General features: G+C 46.6%; 1 protein-coding gene across 6 annotated transcripts in view; it reads right to left on the bottom strand.

The window, feature by feature from the left end:
• The window catches only part of GARNL3 (GTPase activating Rap/RanGAP domain like 3), a 149,679-nt gene that overhangs the window by 111,228 nt on the left and 23,795 nt on the right, over nt 1-14,656 (bottom strand). For 2 of the 6 annotated variants that reach the window (XM_019421092.2, XM_053908288.1), the window contains exon 1: nt 873-985. The exons of 3 other annotated variants lie outside the window; for them this stretch is intronic. In XM_019421092.2, coding sequence (XP_019276637.2) covers nt 873-880 — 8 coding nt within the window. In that variant the 5' untranslated portion in view covers nt 881-985. Of the gene's footprint in view, nt 1-612; nt 633-872; nt 986-14,656 lie in introns of those variants that run through there. One more of the 6 variants, XM_019421093.2, reaches the window with a different exon arrangement.

Genomic DNA, 14,656 nt, shown 5'->3' with positions numbered 1-14,656 from the left:
GGGGAGCCTCCTCGCCACAGACACAGTCCTCAGCAGCCATTGCAGTGCCCAGCTTCCTGGAGCCCTCAGTAAAAAGAAAAACACCCGAGTCATCCCTGCAAGTATAGGCAATGATTGAATTAAATATTTAGTCATTTGGAATCGATTGAAATTTCCAAGGCGACCGGTGGTTTATAATTTCATTTCTGTATAACCAAAGGGGATGAGAAACCCTGCAGTAAACTTGAGGCCAGGGACAAAGCTTGCAATTATCTTTCGTTTAAGAGAGCCTCTTTGTCCCACATGTTCAACATAAAAATAACCAGCATTATTTGATGCTATATGGCAGAAATGAAACTTGAAACAGGAGGGAAAAACTTCAAAATCCTGGTAGGCCCCTCCCCAACACCCCCCCCCCCCCCGCCCCGCTTTAATTTATGACAATATGACAATGTGAAAAAAAGAGAGCAGCCCTGACAGAAAAATCTAAAAACCTAACTTCAAGGATATTTAGTTTTTATATAACGGTAGCTAATGCCTCTCCCACCCCCCACCCCCAGGAGGCTTAAATCAGATAAGAAAAATCACATGCATTGTGGAGAAGAGCAATTAAGACACGGGTGAAACTCTTACTGCATTTACATCTTGAATGTATAGTTACACACTCAAAAGATACATATCTTATCCACGAGGTAGTATATTTAGGACCCCAGGCAGTGCTCCTGAAACCACCGGAGATTCACAAATGCAAGCAGCTTTAACAAGTCTTGTCCTCAGAGGTCATGCAAATAACTCCTACTGAAACGTAGAAAACAGAACTGCACGGGAGCTCCATGTTTGATATATCCAAAAATGTTTGGGCTCTAACATGCAGAGAAAGGTGAATCTTGTACCTTTTCATCCTTCCTTAAAAGGTAGCTACATTTTCTACATTACAGCCTCCTTGGCACGCTCAGGAAGAGACTGACTCTGCTGTTTAGCATCCACGGACCTGACTCTTTGCCAGGACACTATTTGATAGGCTCCAAGCAAGACAGCATGAGAGAAATGAGATTAGAGGGTCTAATGGTATTCTGCTTCCACCATTTCACAGAGATGGCTGAATTAATCTTATATGAGAAATTTAACCTTTTGTAGTTTCCACTTCCTTAGCAGAAAATGTGCAACAAATTAATGACTGCAGCTTGGAAGAGTGTCCTAGATATTACCCAGGCAACCGTCCTGCTTTCAGTGACAGGATTTTCTGTCCCCCCCCCCAACCCCCCACCCCCAAATCCCTGAAAGAGATTTAAAACTTCTGGTCTGTATGAAATATGTCCTCTATGTCCATTTTCAAAACCCTCCTGGAGAATCTGCCATTGCCCTACATAACAGTTTCAGGATCCTTCCCTGGTGGCCCTGCATAACCGAGAGAGGAGGCTCCAGTGACAGGAGTGTCTAAGCACCAGCCGGAGATCAGGCAGAGAGTGGACGCCCAGTGGCTGATGACCGAAAGCTCTGTCTGCCTGGCTCGGCCCACCTCTTCAGTTTTAGTGGGGCCACCAGCCCACCATCAATAGCAGCAGTTTCTAACACGAATGGCCAATATCATGAAAAGAACAAACATGCTGGGCTCTGGGCCCCTCCCCAGGCTGCTCTCAGCACCACCGAAGGTGTTCTAAGACACAGTGTCAGCTCCCTAACTTTGCCAACAGCCAGAAAGTAACTCGACAAAGATGACGGGTCTGTGTCCTGGGGCAATCATATCCTCAGAAGCTTCATAGTGGGAAAGCAGTGTCCTATGAAAACAACCAGGAGAGAGATAAACAGAACATCTGCTATCGGTTGTCCTTTTCCCCCTCTAATTACATCTCCCCCAATACACTGCAGAGACAGTGCCTGCTGATGGTGGGAGCCAGGCTGAACTATATGGGGTGCACTTCTGCGGCCTCAGGAGGCACTCAAACCGCCTCGTTATGAAACCCTCCTGGCTCCCCTATGCCGTCCCCAGGCTCTCTGGCCCCTTTGGACCCAGCACAGGAGATGTGATTGAAGAGGTCACCCGGAGCTCCAAGAGGAACTTTGTTCTCCTGCAGGTCCCCACGCCTGGCCTACTGCTCGGCACAGAGTGGACATGAGGGACACGTTTGTTGTATTAGTGGAGATCTTCGCACACCGTTTGGATCTAACTAGCTAATGCCCGAGAGCACCCCTCGTGGGCACGAAGGCTGACATTCTCTCTCATAAGCCAATGGTCATTGTTCCATCCGTCCAGACAGCTCTGGCCCAGGAAGCAGACACTGCTATGTGCACGCCAAACCTTAATCTGTTTTCCTCTTGGGCTTGTCACTAGACTACGTGTCCCAAGCCCCTCTTGCAGTGTGACTGCATGACTGGGCTCTGGCAAAGAGGATATGGGCACCACTTCCAGGCACATCCCATGGGACGTCTTACTTTCCTTCCCCTTGGCCAGCAGGGTGGGGAGGGCTGCAAGGACCCCCAGGAGGGCAGAGACCCAAAAACACCTGGGTCTCTGAAAGACGAAGCAGAAGGCCACACCTCCAAGAGCCTCCGTATTAGAATATGATGTGAGCAAGAACTAAACACTGAGTGTGTCCGTCCCTTAGAATTTAGGTTTACCCGTTAAAGCTGCGGTGTCACCCAAAGTCATATGGAAGTAGGTATCTTGCAAGTGGGGTGCTCCCATAGCAACAACCTACTATCTGTGGCACCGGCCTGGTAGGCAGGCAGCTGCCAGTAAGGAAATTGATCTCAGAGGCTGGGAAAATGGAGATCTACGTAACAAGGTGGCAAAATATGGGATGAAACTTACACCCGCGGTAATGTAGAAGGCGGACCTGCAGCCCTAGGGAAAGTGGCTGGACAGAGCAGTGATGCTGTGCATGGCTGCCACTGGCCGACCTTAGCAAGGTTTTTTACAAAGAAGAGACGAACCCGGGCAAGAGCCAGATGGATTTCACACACAAGAAGCAAACAGAGAGCGTCTAGAGACCAAAGGCTTCACAGGCTTTGAGAATTCATGGGTTTTAGACTCCAGACAGTAAGAGTTCTGGCCAGTGCAGTGTGGGTAGAAATGATGGGTACCTCTTCCACAAATAGTCCTTGCTCTCTTTCCTCATCCACTGGTTGAATGGAGAGGGCAATGAAGACCAAGCGGGGGGTGAAGCCACAACATGGAAGGAGGCTTGGTGACCACAGAGAAGATCCCACATGATGTGAGTGAAAAATAACTTTTCTTATTTTATGGCACTAAGACTCAGCGTTTATTACAACAGGTGATTTTACCTTAACAGATAAAGCTCTCCACAGGTAACAGACAGGGGAAGGGTAACTCCCACAAAAAGGGGTTGTCAGAGGGCTGGTGGGCCAGGACGACTCTCCGGGGTGAGCAAACAGTGGCCCCCCAACTGCCCGTTACTGCGAACAAAGTTTTATTCGCACACAGCCGCGCCCTCTGGATACAGGTAGTCTGCAACGGCTTTGGCATCACAAAGGCCGAATTGAATAGCTGCAACAGAGACTGCATGGGCCACAAAGCTCAAGCTATTTACTACCTGGCCTTTTTACAGAGAAAGTTTGCCCGGCCACTGCCATGCAGCCTCACAGATCCTTTTTGTTGGTTTCAGGCCTACCCATAAACTGTGATTAATAAGCCAATGGAAATACTCAAGTCCACCAGAATCCCTGGGGGAAGCTTTCTAAAAATGCAGGTTCCCTGGCCCTATTCCCAGAGGCTGTGATTCAGCTCGTCTGCGACTCTAACAAGCAGCCGGCCGGGAGAATTCTGATACAGGTGGTCCACAGACAGTGTTTTGAAAAATACTGCTCTTCCAGACGACTCTGGAATCCCTGGGAAACCCGTTAACCATTCTGCAGCACTTTTATAAGGAAGGACAAGGCCTTGTTTGTTTTCTACTAATGGGAGGACATACGGGTGATACGGTCCTTAGGGGCAGGTGCTTCAGTCACAGATATAAGTCCTTAACCTCTCTGGGCAATAGTTCCCTCCTGGATAAAATGTGGTTGTTGGTATCGCCTACTTAACAGGGTTAGAAAGAATAAATTAGAATAAAAGTTTATTTTAAGCACAAGGTCTGTCACATAAAAACTACTCAATTAGTGTTAGCTTTTTTTTTTAAATGTTTATTTATTTTTGAGACAGAGAGAGACAGAGCATGAATGGGGGTGGGTCAGAGAGAGGGAGACACAGAATCTGAAGCAGGCTCCGGGCTCTGAGGTGTCAGTACAGAGCCCAATGTGGGGTTTGAACTCACAGACCATGAGATCATGACCTGTGCCGAGGTCGGATGCTCAACCGACTGAGCCACCCAGGCGCCCCAGTGTTAGCTATTATTACTGCTCTTATTAGGAGTATCAATTCTTAGGTTGTTAGAGCCCTGGGAAGGGACATTTGCCATAAATGATTACGCGCTTTTTCCAGAGTTTTAAATAAGACCCCTCCCCCGCCAACCTTGCAGCAGAAGAGGAGGCTTGGGGCCAAGCAGTAGGCCTCCCAGGGCAAGGCTAAGTATAGCATCACAGCTCAGCATGACATCTCCTCCCTAAAAGGGTTGCCCTAGCAGTGCGACCTCACCTAGAAAATACTTAGGACCCAAGAACATGTCACCAGCACAAGGCAGGTGCAAAAAAGAACCAGAGAGTTCAAGTTCTTCACATGCAGTGTGGTCTGGGCTCTAAATAAACTGTTTTAGCAAAACTAATATGTGAGGATGCCGGATCATGCTTTGCAAGCGTGTACAGAGCTGAGGACCTTCATGTCACGTCTCTAAATAAGGCCAGGGACGGGAGCACAGATTTCCAGCCCCACAAAGAGGCTAGAAAAATTACCATTATATAAGTCAGGTTCTCGGAAGGCAGGACAACCCCCTCCAAAGAGTCAAACTAAATAAGGAAAGAAAAGAAGCGGACACTCAATGATACAGGTTCTTACTCGACTGACCTGGAGCTTAGTGACTCACCTTAACGACAGGCCAGAACCCCACCAGTCCAGGCCTCAGTCATTTCTAGCCCTGCTGGAATAGTTAAAGCCAGCACGGGGACTCTTCCTGGATCAGCAGAGAGAATTTGTGAAAGGCAACAGGCAGTTTTTCAGAAGCCTACTGATGGCAGAGTTCAATGTCAGGAGCTCCAGGACAATGCCTCAGCCCCCTTGATAAGCAGAGAGTAATAGACAGATGGAAGAGATTCCCCTATTTGAGGAACAGAGAGGCTAAAAAATGTGCCAGACTACAGACTGAGGCGTGGAGGGAGCCTGAGCTTCTAAACACCAGGAACTAGAACAGCTTATTGCACATAAGGGACCAGTTGTCTCTCTTGAAGATAAGCGACACCGAAAAAGCAGAGATGCAATTATACATTAATTTCCAGGGGTGAAATGGAAGAATTCTGTCCTCGTTTGAAGACACTTAAGATACCAGGAAGAAGGAATTAAGCAGGAAGATCTGTCGAGTGAAAGGAGCCCTGGAAATCAGAGCCCCTTGATTCTTGCTTCAGACAGCACCTTGTTCCCCTACCGTGTTGCTGGGGTTGCAGGTACCATGTGCTCTGTGGACCAGGATCTTAAGTTTACCACACCCTTAGCAAATTCCACCAGCCATAAGGTGGTCAGACACGCGTGCCCGGATTTGGATCTCTTTGGCACACTGGCTCTGTGACCTCAGGCAAGTTACTTACCCTCCCTGAACCTCTTTCCTCATCTATGACATGGGCTTAAAATAACATCTGCCTCCACGGGGGGATTAAAAGCACAACACCTGACATAGTAGCCACTAAATAAATGTTCGTTATTCTAAACCCCACAGACCTTATCTATCTTGGTCACCACCACCAGGCCCTGTGCGTCTTACAGAGTACCTGGCTCATAGCAGGCTGCTCAGTACATATTTGTTGAATAAATGAATCATGAATAAACGATTGATAATGTCTGCTCACCTTTGCTCTGCTTAAGCTCAGGTGGGTCCCTGCTTCCTTCTCATTCCCCTTTCCCCCACCCACGAATTAGCTATTCTGAAACATCTCTTTCGGTGCATCTGATGTTACTTTCACTGTTACTCATCACCTTTCTCATTCAAATCCTCTTTTCTCCAACATTCTGGAATGCATTCCTCCTAGAATATTTACGTACTCACTAAGTTTCCAACAAAGACATATGTCCCCAGAATTCATCTGGTTCTCTACTATTAATGAAGTCTTACAATTCTCTGCAAGGTTTCTCTTAGTAACGATCTCTACCACCGCCTCTAAAATTTTCTAAATAAAAAAAAAAACAGCAACCACACCGAATACTGGTGAGGACAGGAGCAGCCGGACCTCTCACACACTGCGGTGGGAATGTCACATGGTAAGCTGAGCCTCTTTGGGAAACAGTTTGGCAGTGACTTATAAAATTAAACGTGCAGTTCACCCATATGACCCAGTAATTGCACCCTTGGGCATTTATCCTGGAGAAATGAAAGTGGATAGGCACAAAAATCTGTACACAAATGTTTCCTAGCAGCTTTCTGCGGAAAAGCCCCAAGCTGGGAAAATCCTAGAAGTCCTTGAAAGGGCAAATGGTTAAACAAACTACGGTATATCCATCCCACGGAGTATTGCTCAGTAATTAAAGGAACAAACTACTGGAAAATGCAACAACTTGCACCAATCTCCAGGGGATTATGGTGTGTAGAAAAAAGCCAATCCTAAGAGGTTACATTGTGTGTGGTTCCGTTTATATAACATTCTCGAAATGACAAGGTTAGGGAGGTGGGCATGGTTATAAAGGGCTACATGAGGCACCCTGCGGTGATGGAGCCTTTTTGTACCTTGCCTGTGGTGGTGGGTAACCAGACCCAGCCATACCACAGAACTGCACGTAAAACAGGAAATCTAGGACCAGCAGACTGTATCCATGACAACTTTGTGGTTGTGATACACTGTATGATAGTGACATAAGATGCTACCTTGAGGGGAACTGGGTAAAGGGCACATGGGATCTCTCTCTGTTCTTTTTTTTTTTTCTCCTTAAGCCGCTGCATGGGGCTTGAACTCATGATCCCGAGATCAAGTCATGAGCTCTACCGACTAAGCCAGCCAGGTGTCCCTCTCTGTGTTATTTCTTACAACTTTATATGAATCTATGATTCTCTCAAAAATAAAAAGTTTCATTTAAAAAAACTATCTGAGGGGCGCCTGGGTGGCTCAGTCGGTTAAGCGTCCGACTTCGGCTCAGGTCATGATCTCACGGTTTGTGGCTTCGAGCCCCTCATCGGGCTCTGTGCTGACAGCTCGGAGTCTGGAGCCTGCTTCGGAGTCTATGTCTCTCTCTCTCTCGGCCCCTCCCCTGCTCGCTTGCTCTCTCTCTCTCAAAAATAAATACTTTTAAGATATTAAAAAAAAAAACTGTATCTGAGCCCAAATTCTTTCACTTATTCAATAAATAGTTACGGCGCACCTATGAGATCCCAGGTGGCAAGCCAGGTGCTAAACCTGAGACGTGTGGACCCTGCCCTCACAGCACTTACCGTTCAGCAGGAAATGTTCAAGTACACGGCGTTTCACAGGAACAAAAATATTGTGCAAGAAAAGCACATCTGGGTCTAGCAAATATAGTAAATTGTAAAACAGCCTCTTGTTATGCCTTCGTGAGTAGCATATGCAAACTTCAGGTGCGGGTGCCCCACAGCAGAAGCCTGGGAGGTCTGTTGTGCTTTCCTCGGCACCAGACCGGCCATCCGGAAAGCTGGGAACCACCACCTACCAAATGATCCCAGTAAGTGTAATGTCTGGGCATATGCTCGCTCCCTTCCCCACTCTTCAGTGACCTGGGTTCTCCTCTCCTATAAGGTCATGACTGGAGGGCTTTCCAGCTGACAGTATAATTTGTCCACAGGAGACCTCTACAGGTATGACCACAAAGTGTTAAACAGGAACTTCTTCAAGGAAAAAAAAAATCGACAGACAACATATGTTGCTGCATACCTCCCTTGATCACTTGCAGGTTTTACTTCTTTGGGGAAATCCTTCCAAGGTCTGTCTCGGCAGGTCCTCAGAGTTTTTCCACTGACGTGCACAAGATCTGCCTCTGGCTGCGCCCAGGCCCCGAAGGGACGCATGCTATCCAGGGTGGGCGCTTCTGAACAGTCCCCTATGTGGCAAGAATCCTAGGGAAGACCCAGGTCATTCTGACGCTGGCGACTCAGAAGAGCGCCACTGGCCCCTGGGCCTGAGCCGGTTAGATATGCAGACTCTCGGGCCCTACCCTAGGCCTAATGAAACAGAATCTCCTCTTAACAAAATCTCCTGAGGTTTCAGATACACACTGAAATTTGGGAAGCACCAATTCTACATCTTGATTCTCAAACTTTTTCCCTAATTTGTTTTATGATGACATACTTCAAGACACAGAAAAATAGATAACATAATGAACATTACAGATAGACTTGAAATGCCGGGGTACCTCTCTTTGATCCTACTGCCCTCTCTCCTTCCCCTGAAACAATCACTAAATAATTTGATATATACTTCTGGCTCATATTTTTATATTAGTACTACCTATGTACTTACTCATAAACAATATGCAATATTATTTCGCATGTTTTAAAATTTTACACAAATAAATACCGCACTATGGTATGTCTTTCCACAACTAATGTCTCTGGTTGAACAATCTGATGTCAAGATTTAGACATGTGGATACCCGTAGCTCTAATTCATTCACACACACGGCTGTACAGCATCCTTCTGCATTAATGTCCCGTTGTTCTTCCATTCTCCTACTCTTGGACATTTCAGTTGTTTCCAGTCTCTAAGCAACACTGTGATGAACATCCTTTCACAGCTCTCCTTCAAGACGATAATCATGTCCCTAGATCACATACCCAGGAGGGGGAACTGCTGGGTCATAAGAGCCTGTTTATTTTTTCTACATTTTGCAAACTTGCTTTCCAAAGCGAGAGTAGCGATTTCCTTCCCCAACTGTAGCATGTGTGTTGTGGGCGCTCTGCATCCTCGCTAACACTTGGTGGGTTTGGGCCAGTCTGAAGGACATGAAATAGGGTCTCACTGAGATGTGGTTTCACTTTTCACTCCCCTGATAACACGAGCCTGGACATCCTTTCCTCTGCTTATTAGCTCTATGGGCTACCTTTTCTAGGATGTACAATATTCCTGATCCTCTGCCCACTCCCCTTCTGTAGGTTGTTGGTCTTTTCCTAATTGATTTCTAAGAATTATTTGTATACTCTGAATACCAACCCTCTTCGGTTAAAAAAGGCACAGATGTCTTCTTTAAAACAGTGGTTTTTCTTTCAAAAATTTTCTCCTGGTATCTTTTACCATGCAGAAATTTAAAAATGCTATGGGGCGCCTGGGTGGCTCAGTCAGTTAAGCAGCATCCCCCTTTGGCTTAGGCTGTGATCTGATTTGTGAGTTCAAGCCCCACATCGGGCTCTCTGCTGTCAGCACAGAGCCTGCTTTGGAACTTCTGTCCCTCCCCTTCCCTGCTTGCACACACTCCCTCTCTCAAAAATAAAAAAACAGGGGCACCTTGGTGGCTCAGTCTGTTAAGTGTCTGACTTTGGCTCAGGTCATGATCTCGCGGTTCGTAAGGCTACGCCCCACATCGAGCTCTGTGCTGACAGCTTGGGGCCTGGAGCCTGCTTCGGATTCTGGGTCACCCTCTCTCTCTGCCCCTCCCCCACTCATACTCTGTGTGTGTGTGTGTGTGTGTGTGTGTGTGTGTGTCTCTCTCTCTCTCTCTCAAAAAGAAACAAACATTAAAAAAATAAATACAAAAATTCTAGTGTAAACATGTTCAATCTTTTCCTTTCTGGTCTTTGTTTTTCTGACTTATGAAATCCTTCACCACCACACATCATAAAGATAGTCTTTATGGTCTATATGGTCTTTATAGTCTTTATGGTCCGGGTGCCTGGGTGGCTCAATTGGTTAAGCTCCGGACTCTTGATTTTGGCTCAGGTCATGATGTCACAGTTTGTAGGTTTGAGCCCCACAATCGAGCTCTGTGCTGACAATGTAGAGGAGTCTGCTTGGGATTCTCTCTCTGTCCCTCTCTCTCTGTCTCTCTCATATATACATGCCCAGTCCCCACCCCAAACCTCCTGGATCAGAATCTTCAGGAGTGGGATCTAAGCACCTGTCTTTTTAACCAAAATAAATTCCAAAGGTGACTCTGAGAAATGCCGGCAGACCTATTTTCTATCCTGGATGCCAACGGAAGGCGTCTCCTCTACAGAACCCCATGGAACCATCTAATCTCTGTCTCTTTCACCAGCTCAGTCTTTCTCTCTCTCTTTTTTTCTGCAGAGACTGTGCTTTGCATTCCAATGATATCAGTACTACCGACAAGCCCCAAATTTATACCTCCAGGCTTCATGTGCACTCGTTTACCTTTCCTACTTCTCCCAGAAGTGCCAGCAGTTTAGTGTGGGTTTGGCAAAACTGATCCAAGAAGGTGCTTTCTCACTTCCGCCAGTGCTTGATTATTTTCACAGTCTCTAACCTATGGAGCGAAGCACCATTGACTTCTCTCTCCCAAGATCTACAGTCAGTCCTCAAACGTCACCAGTGACCACCTCCCTCCCAGTCCCTCTGTCTGACGGGTCCCCGTTGTCTGCAACTGAGATGCCTACAGTGGCCTAGCCAGTCTCCCTGTGTCTTCATCATACAATCTTAGGATAGAAGAGACTTCCACAGACTTCCAGCTCCAGACACGTAAGGACCATCTGGGGTCCAACCTGTCATTTGTGATTGTGTATTCTCTACCAGATACTACTTACACACCGTTAGTGATCACAAACACAGCATGCCCCAAGGCCCTCCATTCTGGCTACTTAAACCGTTTTCTCCTGGAGTGCACTGAAGTCCATCACATCTGAATTTCCACTAGCTGGTCCTACATCTTCACCCTTTCATTTTTTCCTTAATTTCTTTACCATTACTTACCCGCCCCGCACCCCCGGCCACTGTGGGACCTGCCCGCGCCCCAACTCAGCACTTCAAACGCTCTACCTTTCTTCCTTTTCCTTCAGCTCATGAGCAGTTTCTTAGCTTCTTATCTTCAGACCTGGAATGCCCTCTCTAAACTCCTTTTTCTTCCCGACTCATTCCCTGCTCCCAGTCTAGAAATTCCAAAGAAGGGATTGGATTAACGTCTGCCTCTCCCACTAGACTATAAATCTTACACTGGCAGGATCTTCCTTGGTTTTGCTCAATGTAAAATCCTTAGCACCTAACATAATACTTGGCACAGAGTCAGCTCTTACTGGGGTTGTACTGAATGATGGGAAGGGGGATGGGAAGGGGAAGGGGAACGGGAAGGGGAGGGAGAAAGAGAGAAAAAGAGAATGAGAGGGAGGGAGGGGGGAAGGAATGAAACAAGCCAGTTCACCCTTTGAGGCCATATAAAATAAGTTAAGATGGGGCACCTGGGTGGCTCAGTTGGTTAAGTGTCTGACTTCAGCTGAAGTCACGATCTCATGGCTGGTGAGTTTGAGCCCTGCTCTCAGGCTCTGTGCTGACAGCTCAGAGCCTGAAGCCTGTTTTGGATTCTGCGTCTCCTTCTCTCTCTCTCTCTGCCCCTCCCCTGCTTGCACTCTGCCTCTCGGTCTCTCAGAAATAAATAAAAACGTTAAGAAAAATTTGGAAAAAAAAAAAAAAAACAACCAAGATCACTTCTATAGGCAGGCCTGTCAAATATCTGAGGAGGGCCTCATGTCCCCTAGGGCTTTTCTTCTTTACAAGGGTCCAGGAGTAACACAGGAGGGTCGGGTAAGCGAGACTGGGTAGGGAGAGCACACAGGCTGCTTCATGACTTTTCCAGGGTGGGGCCAGGAGAGCACCCCCGTGTGTTCTCAGTCTCGCTATCGGCTGCTGCTGGAAGTGAGCTCCATTAGACAGCAGACTCAGGAAATTTGTTTTGAGTCAGAGATGAAAATATTGTACATGTTGCCTCAGGTTAATATCAGCAAATTCATTTCAGAGATGAATACGATGCCAGTAATATGAGCGAACAAAGCAAACACGATGGGAGCCATCACGATATAAGAACCGTGACCTCGTTCGCTAGTCGTCGGTTCATGAAGTTCACGTTTCCTACACCCGATGCTTGGTGTCTTTCAATAAGCAGGTGCAAGTGACGGGCACTGTGACATTAAAAAGTGGACAAGATGCAAGTGCCCGACTCATCCCACTGTACACTTAGGATCCTTGCCGTTTACTGCACGTTAAATTATAGCACAAAAAGTTCTTTAAAAATGTCAGACAGAGGAAATACAGAACCTTGTCCTTAAGCTTAAATACGTATCTACGTGGGGGCACTTGGGTGGCTCAGTCAGTTAAGCGTCCAACTTTTGGTTTTGGCTCAGGTCACGATCTCATGGTTTCGTGGGTTCAAGTCCTGCCTTGGGCTCTGTGCTCACGGCACACAGCCTGCTTGAGATTCTCTCTCTCCTCTTTCTCTGCCCCTCCCCCACTCACTTATTCAAAAATGAATAAACTCAAAAAAAAACCACCATATACGTAGAGAAATTCCATGTGCATAAGCATTGCCTGATACTTACTTAGCTCTGTCTAGCCCACCATTAGTTCACTGCTTGATTCCTCCTTCATGAGCCCTCAGTTCTACAAACTGTGAAATGGGGCTTGATGAATGAATTAATTCAACAAATACTGATAACCATAGTACCTTCCTCACAGGGCTGTTGGATTTATGACAAAATACACACGAAGAAGTGCTTAACGTGAAGTCTGCTTTGAGCGCAGTAACTATTTGAATAACCAGAGGTTGTACTCCACGCCTCTCACTAGGAAGACGTGTGTGTGCCTGGAGAACAACACAAAGAAAAAAAAAATCTCTTCGTAGTAGCTACGGTTTGTTATAATCCAAAATGTTCACACTTTAGGAACATAGCTGTTGGGAGGGAAAAATTTTCCCTCTACCCCCTTAAGTTCTGTGATGGAAGCCTACGAATTAAACAAACAAAAGGATAGATTAACAAAAGACAAGGCATACACACTTGCTTTTTAATTTTATGTGCACAAGGTCCCCACAGACGAGAAAGCCCAAAGAAGCAGTTAGACTCAGGGGCTTGTATATACCCTTTTAACAAAGGGCAATAAAGTGTGGAGAAGTGACTAGACAAAAGGAGGGTCTGAGGCGTCTAGGAGTGGTAAATCATGGTAAGATAAATACACGGGCAAAACTAACAGTAGATCCAAGTAAGGCTGAGTAAGGCTCATTTAGGCAGACACATCTTAGGGCCTTCTCTGTCTCTGGTGAGAAGGGCTATTCTCTTCCTCTGGGTACGGGAGATGGGAGAGGGCACCTTTACAAAGGGAAACTGATGTCCTGCCTTTAAGCAGAGAGGGGGAGGGCAAAAAGTTCTTCCCGTGTGTGGTTTTCCTCCATTGCCTTTAGCTCAAAATAATCTTTATGCCAAAGTAGCATATTCTGGGGTGGCCTATTCTGATTCCCTTCATACCCAATAACCCATATGTGAAGAATTCTTAGTCTCAAGCGTAGAAATAAATGCCATGGAACTGACTGAATTTTACCTTGAGAGGACCTAGGAGAGGGGAGTGGGGAGGCCCAGGCGACATTTTAAATGATCTCTGTACCGTCCTCCTAATTTTCTGGGCCAATTTAGATCCACCCCATGCTTATCTGTGCTCGGTTCTCCCGCAGGCACGTTCAGACCGCGTGGCGGAAGAAAAGCAGCTTACTTTGTGCTTTTAAGGTCAGACTATATTTTTGAAAGGTTTTCTAAAATGTTGACTTCGCTAAGCTACTCTGATTCTGAGATAGTGTAAGAAAATGAGACTATGAAGCCGAGGGTGAGAAAGAGCTTTTAAAGGAAGCAAAGTAATGGATAAACCAAACTTACAGAAGTGTAGGAGGCAAAGTATTTTAATAAGAGCGTCTATTACTATAGAAGATGTCAGGAGAACAAGTGAGAACGAGGGCTTCCCAGGCCAAAACGGGACTTATAAAAATGAGCGCTAGCGAGGGGAATTTAGGGCAGGGCAGCCTAAACTATTTCCTTTTGCTCCATAAAAGCCACAATCAGAAAGAGTAATACTATCTAGTCACTATTTATAGTGTGTCCTTACAGCATTCTGTGCCGGACTTTGAGATGAGGTGAGCACCAAAAATGGGTTGCTGGCCCTTGAGGACTATAAAATTTGAAAGAATAGAAAACTCGAATGGTCAAAGGAATACAGTTCTTGGCAACAGCATAACCTCCTTGGGGAAACAGGATTGCTTTTTAGCGGTTATTCCTCCAGGGGACGTTGGGCTCCGTGGTGAGTAGGGCACAGGCAGCCTGGGTTCCCCCGGGGAAGGGCCAGGATGTCCTGGCAGAGCAAAACCAGCATTCTTTGATCATGAAGCAGCAACACAGTCTTTTAACCCCATGCCTAGCCTGGATGGTGAAGATCCGCATTCCTCTCCTTTCAATTCAGGCCACCTCCCTCCCGGGGGACCTCACTGCTCCTGTGCCTTCAAATATTACCTCTAAGCTAATGACTCCCCAAACCAAAGCTCTGATTTGGATCTAACTGCAAACTCGACTTCCAACTGCGGGCCCTAGTTCCACGGATACCCCAGCAGGCCCGGACCACACTCACACCTGCTCCTGCGTGCGCAGCTCAGCGGAAC

Source organism: Panthera pardus, unplaced genomic scaffold (assembly GCF_024362965.1).
Source record: "Panthera pardus isolate Hobbes unplaced genomic scaffold, ASM2436296v1 HiC_scaffold_20, whole genome shotgun sequence".
In the NCBI taxonomy this organism is placed as follows: domain Eukaryota; kingdom Metazoa; phylum Chordata; class Mammalia; order Carnivora; family Felidae; genus Panthera; species Panthera pardus.
The sequence above is the reverse complement of the archived record's forward strand: the minus strand, read 5'-3'. Positions and strand labels throughout refer to the sequence as shown.